This window comes from Chiloscyllium plagiosum, unplaced genomic scaffold (assembly GCF_037043375.1).
Source record: "Chiloscyllium plagiosum isolate Xiang-an unplaced genomic scaffold, Cpla_swu_hap1 HiC_scaffold_12, whole genome shotgun sequence".
In the NCBI taxonomy this organism is placed as follows: Eukaryota; Metazoa; Chordata; class Chondrichthyes; order Orectolobiformes; family Hemiscylliidae; genus Chiloscyllium; species Chiloscyllium plagiosum.
The window spans coordinates 65597849-65611099 of record NW_028270150.1 but is presented as its reverse complement, the minus strand read 5'-3'; the positions used below and the strand labels follow the sequence as shown (position 1 = coordinate 65611099).

The following is a 13251-nucleotide window of genomic DNA, read 5'->3' as shown; positions in this document are numbered from 1 at the left end:
AGGAGGAGGACGAGGAGGAGGACGAGGAGGAGGACGAGGACGAGGACGAGGACGAGGACGAGGACGAGGACGAGGACGAGGACGAGGACGAGGACGAGGACGAGGACGAGGACGAGGACGAGGACGAGGAGGAGGAGGACGAGGAGGAGGAGGAGGACGAGGACGAGGACGAGGACGAGGACGAGGACGAGGACGAGGACGAGGAGGAGGACGAGGAGGAGGACGAGGAGGAGGACGAGGAGGAGGACGAGGAGGAGGACGAGGAGGAGGACGAGGAGGAGGACGAGGAGGAGGACGAGGAGGAGGACGAGGAGGAGGAGTGGGGGGGGGGGGGGGGGGGGGGAGGAGGAGGATGTGTCGGGACGTTGAGATGCATGATTATGATTGAATACAATTCTGCTGATGGCCACAGCCCCTCTTGAATGCAAAATCGGTCATGACAGCAGATGTGCTCCAAGACTAGCTCTGTGATGGTCATTGAAGTCCCACATCCATAATACATTCTGTCACTCCAGCCAAGCTGTTCCAGTAGTTTAAATGCTGGCATCTATCCAACAGTGGAAAATTCCCCAGTTACATCCTGTACACAATAAGGTCAAATCCAACCTGGCCAATTATCATCTCATCAGTCTACTTTCGATCATCAGTAAAGCGAAGGAAGGTGTCATCAACAGTGCTATCAAGCAGCACCTGCTCAGCAATAACCTGCTCACTGATACCCAGTTTAGATTCCACCGGGGCCCTCAGCTACTGACCTCATTACAACCTTGGTTCAAACATGGACAAAGAGCTGAATTCCAGAGGTGAGGGGAGTTGGACCACCTTTGACATCAAGGCTGCATTCAACCGAGCATGGCATCAAGGAGCTCTGGCAAAACTGGAATCAATGGGTATGAGGGGGCAAACTCTCTGCCAGTTGGAGTCATACCTGATACATAGGAAGATGGTCATGGTTGTTGGAGGTCAGTCATCTCAGCTCCAGGACATCTCTGCAGGAGTTCCTCAGGTTAGTGTCCGAGGTCCAACCATCTTCAGTTGCTTCATCAATAACCTTCCCACCATCATAAGGTCAGATGTGGGGATGCTATGCCGATGATTGCACAATGTCAGCACTATTCGCGACTCCTCAGGTAACGAAGCAGTCCATTTTCAAATGCAACAGGATCTGGACATTATCCAGGCTTGGGCTGACAAGTGGCAAGTAACATTTGCACCACACAAATGCCAGGCTATGACCAACACCAATCAGAGAGAATCTAACCATTGCCCCATGACATTCAATGGTGTTAGCATCACAGAATTCCCACGACAAACATCCTTGGGGTTATCATTGACCAGAAAATCAACTGGATTCATCACATAAATGATGGCTTTAACAACAGGTTAGAGGCTAGGAATACTGCAGCAAGTAATTCATCTCCTGACTCCAAAGCCTGATCACCATTCACAAAGCACAAATGAAGAGTGTGATGGAATACTCCCCATTTGCCTGGATGAGTGCAGCTCCAACAGGACTCAAGAAGCTTGACACCATCCAGGATAAAGCAGCCCACTTAACTGGCACCACATCCACTCCCTCCACCCCAATGCTCAGTCACAGCAGTTTGTACCATCTGCAAAAGGAATGGCAGAAATTCACCCAAGATCCTCAGACATTACCTTCCAAACCCATGAGCACTTCCATCTAGAAGGAAGAGGGCAGCAGATATATGGGAACATCACCATTTTCAAGAACCACTCCAAGCCATTCACCATACTGACTTGGAAATATTTTGCCACTCCTTCACTGTCGCTCATTCAGAATCCTGGAATTCCCTCCCTAATGGTATTGTGGGTCAACCCACAGCAGGTGGACTGCAGCAGTTCAAGAAGACAGCTCACCACCAACTTCTCAAGGGCAACTCGGGAGGGGCTATAAATGCTGGCCAGCCAGCACTACCCACATCCCACAAATGAATGAATTTTTTTAAAAAATTAATCTTTTACTGTTATTCTTGTAAATTTAAGTGTATTGAAAGTCATGCTGTCTGTACAATTACTCATTCCAAACTGCAATTACCCATCATCTCTGTAGTAACTGAACTACTTTGCTTCAAAAATCAATCACCACCTCAAATTTGAATGATCATCCTCATACTGAAGGCCAAATACCTCTATAGTAGTCTTGCCTTTTTGTTTCTATTTCAGGCTACCTGACCCTTTGGGAATTCACCATCTTGGGACATATTTCCATGTTAGAGTGCAAAAAGGTAAAATTTTCAGTAGTATTATAAAGTTCAGGATCAGATCAACATCACAACAAGGTTTTCTAAACTGCACTGGAATACTGGAGGCAATTCTGAGTATATCAGTACAAACAAGTATAATGCCTGATATATAGTGGGATGTAGGTGGAGCTCAAAGAAGAATTGCAGTGCAGAAAAGGAGAGATATTTCCAAATGCAGGCAAAAGGAATCGGATGCATAAAAACAGCACACTCTATGAAAGGTGTTAACTTAACAATGCAAATCAACTCAAAGGAAAAGATACTATTTCGACATGGCAAAATTGCCAAAGTCCATTCAAAATAGCATCTTATGTTCTGTTACTTTACCTTAAGGCAGTTCAGGAAACATTCAGCAGCAATTCAAGATACAGTTCAGAAAGTGTAATCAAAACTTGCACAAGCTCATATTTTGGAAGTCAAAAATATGTTGTCAGCACAATTAGAATAGATTAGGAAGGAGAAGACATTTCTGGCATGCCAAATTACAGATTTTTGAATGTATTTCAGTCACACATCAATAAGTGGAATGCAAGAACATAAGACAGCTTTTAAAAGAAAATAGACTGTCAACTGAAAGTTTCTTAATCATGTAGTACTTTGATAGAAATAAAAAACAATTCAGATTCCTACTCATTCAACACAGAAGGATCTTCAGGCCCTTTGCTCTGAAACTCTAGCAGCTCTATAAAACTTTGCATATACCTGTAAAAGAGGTGATAAAAATGATTTTAGTTGATGGTCACACCATAACATGTCGCGTTACAACAAGGTTTTCAATGTTTGTGGCAAAATATTCCACTTAATATGCCAAATACTGATTAAAATGGAGTAATTTAACTAATCTCAAAACAAATTAAGCACCGTTGAAAAATTTACTGTATTTCATTTTCCTTGTAGGTGCAGGCAAATCAACCAAGACAGGTTTCTCAGTCTAGACGTTCCATGAGGAATGGAGGAAGGATAAACTGCGGAGAAACTTGACATGGACATAGAAAACAACGAAGGTTTAAAAAGAAAAATTAGAGTGGCAAACTTAAATCCATAAAAGATAAAATGTCAAATAGGGAGAGAAATGGGCAAGCTGTGACTAGAAGTTCAGGGTCATATCACTATCAGTAATTCGGTACTGGCATTTGAGGTTCAGCAAGGGTCAAGCTCTTGCCATCTGTAAATGAAGTCACAGCACAAAAGGAGGCTATTCAGCCCACCTTGCCAGCTCCCACCACGCTTTGTGGCTCTTCAACTCTACCCACACAGATTCTATACCTTTCAATCTTATATCACTTCTTGCTAGCAATTAAATTTAACTTCTTACTAACAAGGCAGGCTGCCAACTACCTGCCTTTTTGACAGAATGCTCATCCCTGGACATTTAGTTCTCAGCTCTGATACTCTTGCAGCCAATTCTGTGATGCTTACAACATTGTATCGACCAATTTCAATCTGCACTACAAACTCATTTACCTGGTTTCGTATACTGTGCGCATCAAAGTACAATACCTTCAGTCCTGCATTGACTGCCCTGCTTCTCATTGCTGTCCCCTTATTCACTGTGCCTAAAGTTAGATTCCTGACCCTTACGATACTCTGTCTTATTACTTGGTCTGGAAACTTTAAAGGACCTCTCCTGAGCCTTCCCCTATTTAACTTGGACCTCTGGAAAAAGTGGCTGGAGATGTAGTAATGAGGAACAAAGAAACGATGGAGGAACTGACTACTAACTTTGCATCAGTTTTCACGGTAGAAGACATCAGTAGCATACCAGAACCCCTGCAGAGTCAAGGGGTAGAGGTTACTGTAGTGATCAGCACTACGAAGGTGGTGCTAGGGAAGCTGAAAGGTCTGAAGAAGACTAAATCGCCCTGATCAGATGGATAACCGCAGCGATCTGAAAGAGAAAGCTGAGGAGATTATAGAGGCATTGGTGGGAATCACGAGTCACAGAGAATCCCAGAAGATAATAAATGACAAATGTAACATCACTGTTTAAGGGAGGGAGACAGATGATGGGAAATTACAGGCTATTGGCCGGAGCTCGGTTATTGGTAAGATTTTAGTGTCCATTGTTACGGATGAGACTATGAGATACTTGGGAGTGCATGACAAAACAAGTCTGAGTCATCACAGCTTTGCCAAGGCGAGGTCATGCCTAATAAATCTGTGGTTAGAATTCTTTGAGGAGGTAACAAGCAAGTTAGACAAAGGAATGCCAGCTGATTTAATCTATTTATACTTCCAGAAGGCCTTTGACAAGATGCTACATAGCAAGCTACTAAATTAGAGCCCATGGTGTTAAAGCCAACACACTGGCATCGATAAAGGATTGGTTGACTGACAGAAGGCAAAGAATGGCAATAAAGGGGCTTTTATCAACTGGTGACCAGTGGAGTTGTGCTGGAGTCAGTGTTGGGACAACAACTATTCACATTATACATTAATTATCTGTATAAAGGAATTGTTTCAATTGCATTTAATACAAAAGGTAGATGGAGGGTGAGGTAGTGTTCAGGAAGTGAGGAGGCTGCAGAAGGAGTCGGACAGGCTAAGAGAGTGGGGAAAGAAATGATAGATGGAATTTAATATGGGAAAGCGTGATGTTGTGTATTTTGATAGGAAGAAGAGGCATAGACTATTTTCTAAATGGGGAAAGACTTCGGAAATCTGAAGCACAATAGAATTTATGACTCCTAGTTCAGGATTTTCTTAATGTCTAAACATGCGTTTAATGGACAACTGGGAAGGCAAATGGAATGTTAAAATTCACTTCAAAAGGGCTAGAATACAAGAGCAGGGATACACTGCTAAGGGTGTAAAAGGCCCTGGTCAGACCACATTTGGAATATTTTGAGCAGTTTTGGACCCCATATCTAAGGAAGGATGTGTTGGTGCTGGAGAACATCTGCAGGTGTACAACACTGAAGGGTTAGGAATGAAGGGTTTGTCATATAAGGGGCAGTTAAGCACTTTGGATCTGTACTCAATGGAGTTCAGAAGGATGCTGGCAGATCTCATTGAAACTTAGAGTACCAAGAGGCCTGGAATTGGAGAAGATGTTTCCATTAAGACAAGAGCCTGGAACACCAGGGAACAGCATCAGAGTGAAGGGACAATCCCTAAGAACAGGGAAGGAATTTCTTCAGTCAGAAGGTGGTGAATCTCTGAAAGTCATTGCTGCAGAAGGTTATGGAGGCCAAGTCAGTGAGAAACTTTAAGACAGAGATTGTTAGATTCTTGATTGGTAAGGGGATCAAACATTATAGGGAGAAAACAGGAGAATGGGGTGAGGGACATATCAGCCATGATCTATTGGCAGAGCAGACTCAATGGGCAGAACGCTCATATATTTTGTGGTCTTTGGTAAAATTATTTAATTGCTCCCACTTCCTTGCTCTTCTTCTATTTTTCTCTATTTTCTCTCTCCTTCAGCTACTTAGTCAATTCTATTTCAAACATTATTATTGAATCTGCTTTTACCACCATTTCAGGCAGTGCACTGGAGACCACACAACATGCTGTATCTGATTCTCTTGTCAATCATTTTAAACCCTTATAAAGAGTGAGCACAGCATTCGTGCTTTAATATTCTCCACTTATTAACAAAGCAAAGATTCCATGTATTTCACGATCCTTCTTCAACAATCCTACTACCCTCAAGGACTTTGGTAGAAACATTCTAAAAGATCCCTGTTCTTACTTAACCCCAGGATAATACCTCATTCCATTATTTTCTAAGCTTTGTATCATTCACAGACTTTCAAACTATTCTGTGTATCCACATCCAGGTAATTAATGTTATCAAAAAGTCATCTTACTAACCTTGGGAAGTACCAAAAAACGCAGTACAGTCCGCTATCCATGCGTTACCCAATTCTCAATCCACTGTTCATTTAATCCCAATTTTACCAGATCTACATGCTGTACCATGTGCTGGAAGTTCAGATACAATTCAACAGCAAAATCCCCATTTTTTTCTATTAATTCAAAAAAATTTGATGAAGTCATATTAATACAATTTGCCTTTCACAATTTTTTCTTGGCTTCCGCAATTTTTTCTTGGCTTCCAATCATTATCCCACCCTCATCAAATGCAAATTCATTTTGTCCATGGGCAAATATTTCTCCCATCAGTGATGGTTGATTGGCTTCTAGTCGCCAAGCTTATTCTTCCCATTTGTTTAGGTTTAATATTTGTAGTTGACTAGTTGTCCAGTACCATTCCTATATACACACCAAAGAATTATACAACTGTAGCCAAAGCCGTTGCAATTTCCACCTAAACAGCCCTTAGTGACTTCAAATGCATCTCATTCATATGATATTTCAACTTTTGAAGACTGGATTTTTTATTACATTTTTATCTTAACCAACATCATTACTCCCTCTTCTTTTATTGGCAGCATTCTCCTTTTTAGTGAAGAGAGATGCATGGTACTAATTACATAGCATAACAAAATAATGCAGATTCTTAAGCTCTGATGTAGGGTCATTCATGCAAAGCAGCTGGCAAGCACAAAGCAGATTTTAATCTGAGATGGTTGAAGCCTCATCCCCAAGCCTTTGCTGAACCCCATTTTTATTTGCTAATTAGTCACATCCTTACTTTGACTAACTTTATATTTATGCGCTTTCCAAATATTTTTGGAGGTCTTGTGGCACAGTGGAAAGTATGCCTACATCTGAGGGGATACTCAATAGTCACTGAAGATGTGTACGTAACACAGCCAAATGGGTTAGTTATCAACATGTAATTTCTTCCAACACAATCAAGGGTAGGGGGTAAGAGTGGGAGAATTTCCAAATGTCGGAAACAAATTGTTGGAGCTTGTACCATCACTATCCATAGCCCCATAAGTTAAAAGTCTGTAAAAGTTGTCACTGCCTTGAACTCAGATTGATTAGACAGATGACTGGTCTGGTTCAGATTAGTACCATCATCATGAGGTTCACTCCAGGCTAGCTGAATGGATTCTGGACTTGATTCCTTTCCCCATCTGTGGTGGAGATTGTGTTACTATGAATTGGATTTGCCTTTGAGCAAAGAACTAACCAAGTAAATACATCAGAGTCATAGAGTCATAGAGATGTACAGCATGGAAACAGACCCTTCAGTCCAACCCGTCTATGCTGACCAGATATCCCAACCCAATCTAGTCCCACCTGCCAGCACCCAGCCCATATCCCTCCAAACCCTTCTATTCATATACTCATCCAAATGCCTCTTAAATGTTGCAATTGTATCAGCCTCTACCACATCCTCTGGCAGCTCATTCAATACACGTATCACCCTCGCGTGAAAAAGTTGCCCTTAGGTCTCTTTTATATCTTTCCCCTCTCACCCTAAACCTGTGCCTTCTAGTTCTGGACTCCCCAACCCCAGGGAAAAGACTTTATCTATTTATCCTATCCATGCCCCTCATAATTTTGTAAACCTCTATAAGGTCAACCCTCAGCCTCCGACGCTCCAAGGAAAACAGCCCCAGCCTGTTCAGCGTCTCCCTGTAGCTCAGATCCTCCAACCCTGGCAACATCCTTGTAAATCTTTTCTGAACCCTTTCAAGTTTCACAACATTTTTTTGTTCTTTGTTGAGCGGTTTGCCCCTTTTACTGCCTCTTCCAAACCTCCTCTCTAATATTTTTATATTCAGCTTCTTTACTATATTTTTAATTGTAACCTCCATTATTCAGACAATTCTTTCTTTGGATGCCTTTCCTCTTCCCCAAATAGTAATGTGTTTCTCTGTACTTAAATCTCCTCTTTAACAATTCCAAAAGTATATGATGTAACCACAATGTTTTTGTTTCTGCCGTTAACAAGTCAACTGCAGACAGTGACCAGACTTCAATTGGTGACCATTTATTTATTTGAGAACCAGATGTAGGCAACATTCCAGCAGCTATGACACCATAGTTCCTTGTGTTGTCTGGTTAAGTCTTTCCAATTCCCTTGGGGAAATGGTAGTATATACAATAATCCAGATAGCTAGACTAATGTTCTAGGAAAAGAAAACAAAGAACTGCAGATGCTGGAGATCTGAAACAAACAAAAACAGAAGTTGCTGGATAAACTCAGCAGGTCTCCTACATCTACAGATAGAAAACCGAGTTAAAGTTTGACAGTTGTATTTGGTACAAGGCACATTAACTTTGTTTTCTCTCCGCAGATGCTGCCACATCTGTTGAGTTTCTCCAGCAATTTCGGTTTTTGTTTGTTAACATTCCAGGAACATGAGTTCAAATCCTACCATGACATTTGTAGAATTTAAATTCAATTTGTAAATATTAAAAATCTGCTAAACTTACCTGGTCTGCCGTATCTGTGACTTCAGCCCCACAGTTAAATGACTGACTCTTAATTGCATCCTGAAATAGCCTAGCAAGCAGTTTAGTTCAAGGACAGTTTGGGAAAGGTTACAATTGCTGCTCTTGTGGTCAAATGGTGCAGTGATATTGTCCCCATCTGTTAGCCAGAAGATCCAGGTTCAAGCCCATCTGGTCCTGAGGTGTGTAACAGCATGTCACAGAATCTCTACAGTGCAGATAGAGGCCATTAAACCCATTGAGTCTATATTGACTCTCCAAAAAGCTTCCAACCCAGACCCACTGACCTCCCCACCCCTCTTGCCATAACTATGCATTAACCATAGCTAAAACCACCTCACCTGCACACCCATAAATACCATGGGGCAATTTACCATGGTCAATCCACCTAATCTGCACATGGTTGGACTGTGGCAGGAAACCTGAGCACCTGGTTAAAACCCACACAGACACGAGGAGAATAGGCCTGAAGTTAGAATCTAGGAGAAAGTGAGGACTGCAGATGCTGGAGATCAGAGCTGAAAATGTGCTGCTGGAAAAGCGCAGCAGGTCAGGCAGCATCCAAGGAGCAGGAGAATCGACGTTTCGGGCATGAGCCCTTCTTCAGGACCTGGGTCCCTGGCCAACCACTGTGCTGCCCTTAAATGATGAGAAATTAGTTCCTGGGTGACCTCAAACCAGCAGCCTTATGCTTAACAGCTGATCATGCTAATCCATTGAGCAAGAGACAGACTTAGTTAAAACATTTATGCTGTCAAGCCCCTTAAGAATATGTTTCAAAAAGATCAATGAGTAGAATCCCAACCTACTTAGCCTTTGCCATAAGACAATCCTTCCACACCAGGAATCATCCTAGTCAAACAGGTTGATTAAAATTACTGCAATTGCTGGCTAAATCAGTGAATAAAGAATAAGGAAAACAAAAGGGAGTTGCAATCATTTTATGAAAAGATATTTTGGGAGTTCAGTAAAAGTCTTACTGGAATCCTTTGAATTCACAATGCCCAACCTCAGCAAGTACACACAGTACATTATGTTGAAATCTCAAACAAACCTTTCACTCACTGCTGCACCCAAATCCACAACTCTCACAAAGTTACAAAGGATCCCGAAAGCGTATCCAACTTTCTCCATGCACTACGTCAGTCTTCTTTGCCTGGGTACTAGTGCTAGGTAATACTTTTGACAAATCCCTCAGACAACAACTTACTATATTAGGTAGGTGCCTTCAGTGGTATTTGGTGAGACAAGAATATATACCTTGGATCTATAGATCTTAGATACAGCACAATTTTCAAGGTCACTGTCCCTCTTGTGAGGTTGGTATGCTGACAGATCCACCTCAAGATCTAATGGTATCACATTTTACTCCTATTTAGTTCACTGTGCCCAAAAATTTAGATTAAATTATTTTGAATCTCAGGAAACTGTAGACCTGTATGAATGCAGGTGTAAGTAATGCATTCTTGGAATTGACTGGAGCTATGAATTGGAAGAATTTCCTCATAGCACTTCTAATTTAACATGAGCAATTCACAATGCACATATAAACAAACAAATTGGGAGTTGGAGTAGATCATTTGGCAATGCAAGTCTGCACCAACATTCAATAACATCATGGTTGATTTTATACTTCAATCTTATCTTTTTGCTTTTTTTAAAAATCATAAACCCATAATTCCCCAGTACCCAAAAAAATCTTTCAACCCCTATCAGAGTACACTCTTCGACAAAGAAAAGGGGGTTGACGGGAGCTTAGAGAATTCCAAAGATTCATAACTCTTTGAATGAAAAAATTTCTCATCTCTTTCCTAAATGGTCAACTAATTATTCTGAAACTATGACTCCACAGTCTGGAGGTCCCATGATTGAATCAGATTGCCTCTCACTTTTTTAACCTCCATGGTGTAAAGGGCCTAGGTGACAGTCACAGATGGAAAGTCATCTACTCCTGAAGCTTCCAGCTTCTCTCTAAAATGTCCTGCTAATGTTTCTCCGATCCTAAATCAGTTAAATATTCATATGCACCAACATCTGGAACTCAGTTTTTGTCAGTCATGGAAGGTTGAGCTTTTGTAAAAGCATGACTGAGAAATCGGATAGCCCCGTGACTGTCTTCAGACCTCTTTAAACTTCCAACCCCAACACAATTGAAATAATTGCATGTTAATTAAGAGCTGGAAGTTGCTAACGGCCATTTTAGTAAAGACACTAGGCACTTTGTATGCGCAAGTAAATGGCTTACCCCTTATTTGAGGGTCTCTCTGCAATACACAGTTGCTCAACTCCAGACCAGGTGCAATCCTAAAACCAGGTTTGACAATGTCCTCCAAATTCACAATTAAAATAGTTAGGTCACAAAATAAAGGACCACTTTGCTGAAGTAGTGTCTGTGCTCATCTCTCTCTCTCTCTCTCTCTCTCCCTCTCCCTCTCTCCCCTAAGCTTCTTCATTGTGAGCAAGGTGTTGATCACCAGCACTCTTCTTCACATTTTGATATGCAAAGCATTATTTTTTTTTCAATGTCCAGATTAGAGAGAATACAACATGACAATGTAATTCTTGAAATTCTTATCGGACTATATTGCAGTGTAGCTTCTGATCTTCCACGAACACTCTGCCATGTTGGCAAACAGCTGCAGAAGTGAAATGACACACGCACTATCACATAACCACAACTCAAGATTATGCAATGCAATGAAATTTTCTCTCCACCTGTCATTCTATGGAATATCCCAGTGAATGAAAGACAAAAAAAAGAAAGAATATGGTTTAGCAATACAAGATTAAAATGTCACTTTTGGTGAGACATAAGCAAGTACCTGAAAAACTTGAAAGAAAAGTTCTGTCTCTTTCATTTTAGTTTGCAAGATCATTATTAAACAAACAACACACTTTCCTCTCACATTTTAAAATTAGTATTTGCCAAAAAGGAGATATCCTAGAAAATAATTTTATTCTGAACTGAAAATTTTATAGTTCCGAATGTGAAAAACGTATAAACATACTTAAGGCATATTGATTTGACTATTAAAAGAATCACATCAAAAAAAAATTTGTGAAACTTAGTGCCAATTAATTTCTCATTTAAAATCTGAAATCTGAAATGTCCATACGATATTACACTTAGAAATAGATGACATATCAGTGAATGTAAATTATTGCATCCCATATTTATTGTGGGACAATCATGTCAGAAAAAAATTACACATGATAAAGAAAATAAATTGATGTTTTTCTACCATAAACCTTTAAAAGTGTGATGTATGTTGACAAAATGAGTCATCTGTTGATATCAATGAGCCTTACGTTCAAATTGCTCATGTATAAATTTAAATACAATTTCCCAAGAGCATGGCTTTACCAGTGACCACATTAATGCACTCTGCACAAAAATTGAGTTTTAAATAGATTCCAAGTACAGAAATTTCTCTGCACTGGTATTAGTTATAGAACACATTTCATTTTATTCCTGTTCATCTCTCACATATGGTATTCACTTACCAGCTCTGGACGAGTCGCACAGAGGGTCTGCTGAGCAGGTTATCAGGCAATAAGTTCACTTCTCTCATGGTGTTGGCCAATCGAACAGGTAGCTCCTTTCGTAAGAACATAAAAGAAGTCTTTTCACATGCATTATCACGACCTAATGAAAATGAAAAGGGAATTAAATACTCGAGATTCCTGATGTCGGATTGTAAAAACAGGCATCTTAAATAGCCACTCAATTTTTGTGTGAGATTTGACTCCTTATATGGACTCACACTAGAAAGTGGTCAGATAAAATGTATTTGGGCAATCTTCATGCACTTTGAATCTCGACTGCAAAACCAAAAACAATGCAATCAAATACAGCATGCCAGGCCTGGGCCCTGTTCCCAGCTATTTTCTAATTCCCTTCCACCACAATATCCAATATCAGTTTTTTTGGGGTCAGAATTGACATTAAATTAGAAGGGGAGCAAAGCGTTTTCATTGAGAGTGGCTTTTAGCTCTTTATGCCACAGAGTGCAAAACAATTGATAGTGACAACAGACAACTTGCAGATAGCAATATCTCAAAAATGGCAATTAGACAATTGACCATTAGTGAAGCAAATTTGGTTGTGACCCATAATATTAATTTGCGACTCCATAAATATACACACCAGTGTTTGTTAGAGTAGTGCAATTCAGTGAAGCAGGTAAGATTTTACTTTAAAAACTGAAAATAATTGTTTTCCAAATTAAAATATTATTCTGGATATAAACACCATATTACAATGCATTTAACTATTTTTCCAAACTTTAAATTCATCAATGCCATTGCCTGTCAAACCAGAAATCTCAATAGTAAGAGGTTAGCATTTAAATAACTTTTGAAGAGTGTCAATTAATTTTTTCTAAAAATATCCTAATAACTAACATAAAAGCAAAATACTGTAAATTCAAAATTAAAGCAATTTTTATGTATTGATTTTGTAAGATATGGACATTGCTAGCTGGCCAGCATTTCTTGCCTGTCCCAAGTTATTGCCTGTGCCATGTTGTCCTTGGAAGTTTTGCAGCGATTAGTACATCTAAATGGCTTACTATGCCATTTCAAAAGGCAATTGAGAGTCAACCACATTGCTGTGGGTCTGGAGTCACATGTAGGACAGACCAGGTAAGGATTTCTTTCCCTGAAG

General features: G+C 40.4%; 1 protein-coding gene across 1 annotated transcript in view; it reads right to left on the bottom strand.

The window, feature by feature from the left end:
* Nucleotides 1-13251, bottom strand: part of pdk3a (pyruvate dehydrogenase kinase, isozyme 3a) — a 70690-nt gene that overhangs the window by 39481 nt on the left and 17958 nt on the right. The window contains exons 2-3 of the mRNA XM_043700759.2: nucleotides 12090-12231; nucleotides 2898-2969 (exon numbers count right to left, since the gene is read on the bottom strand). Coding sequence (XP_043556694.1) covers nucleotides 2898-2969; nucleotides 12090-12231 — 214 coding nt within the window. The remainder of the gene's footprint in view (nucleotides 1-2897; nucleotides 2970-12089; nucleotides 12232-13251) is intronic.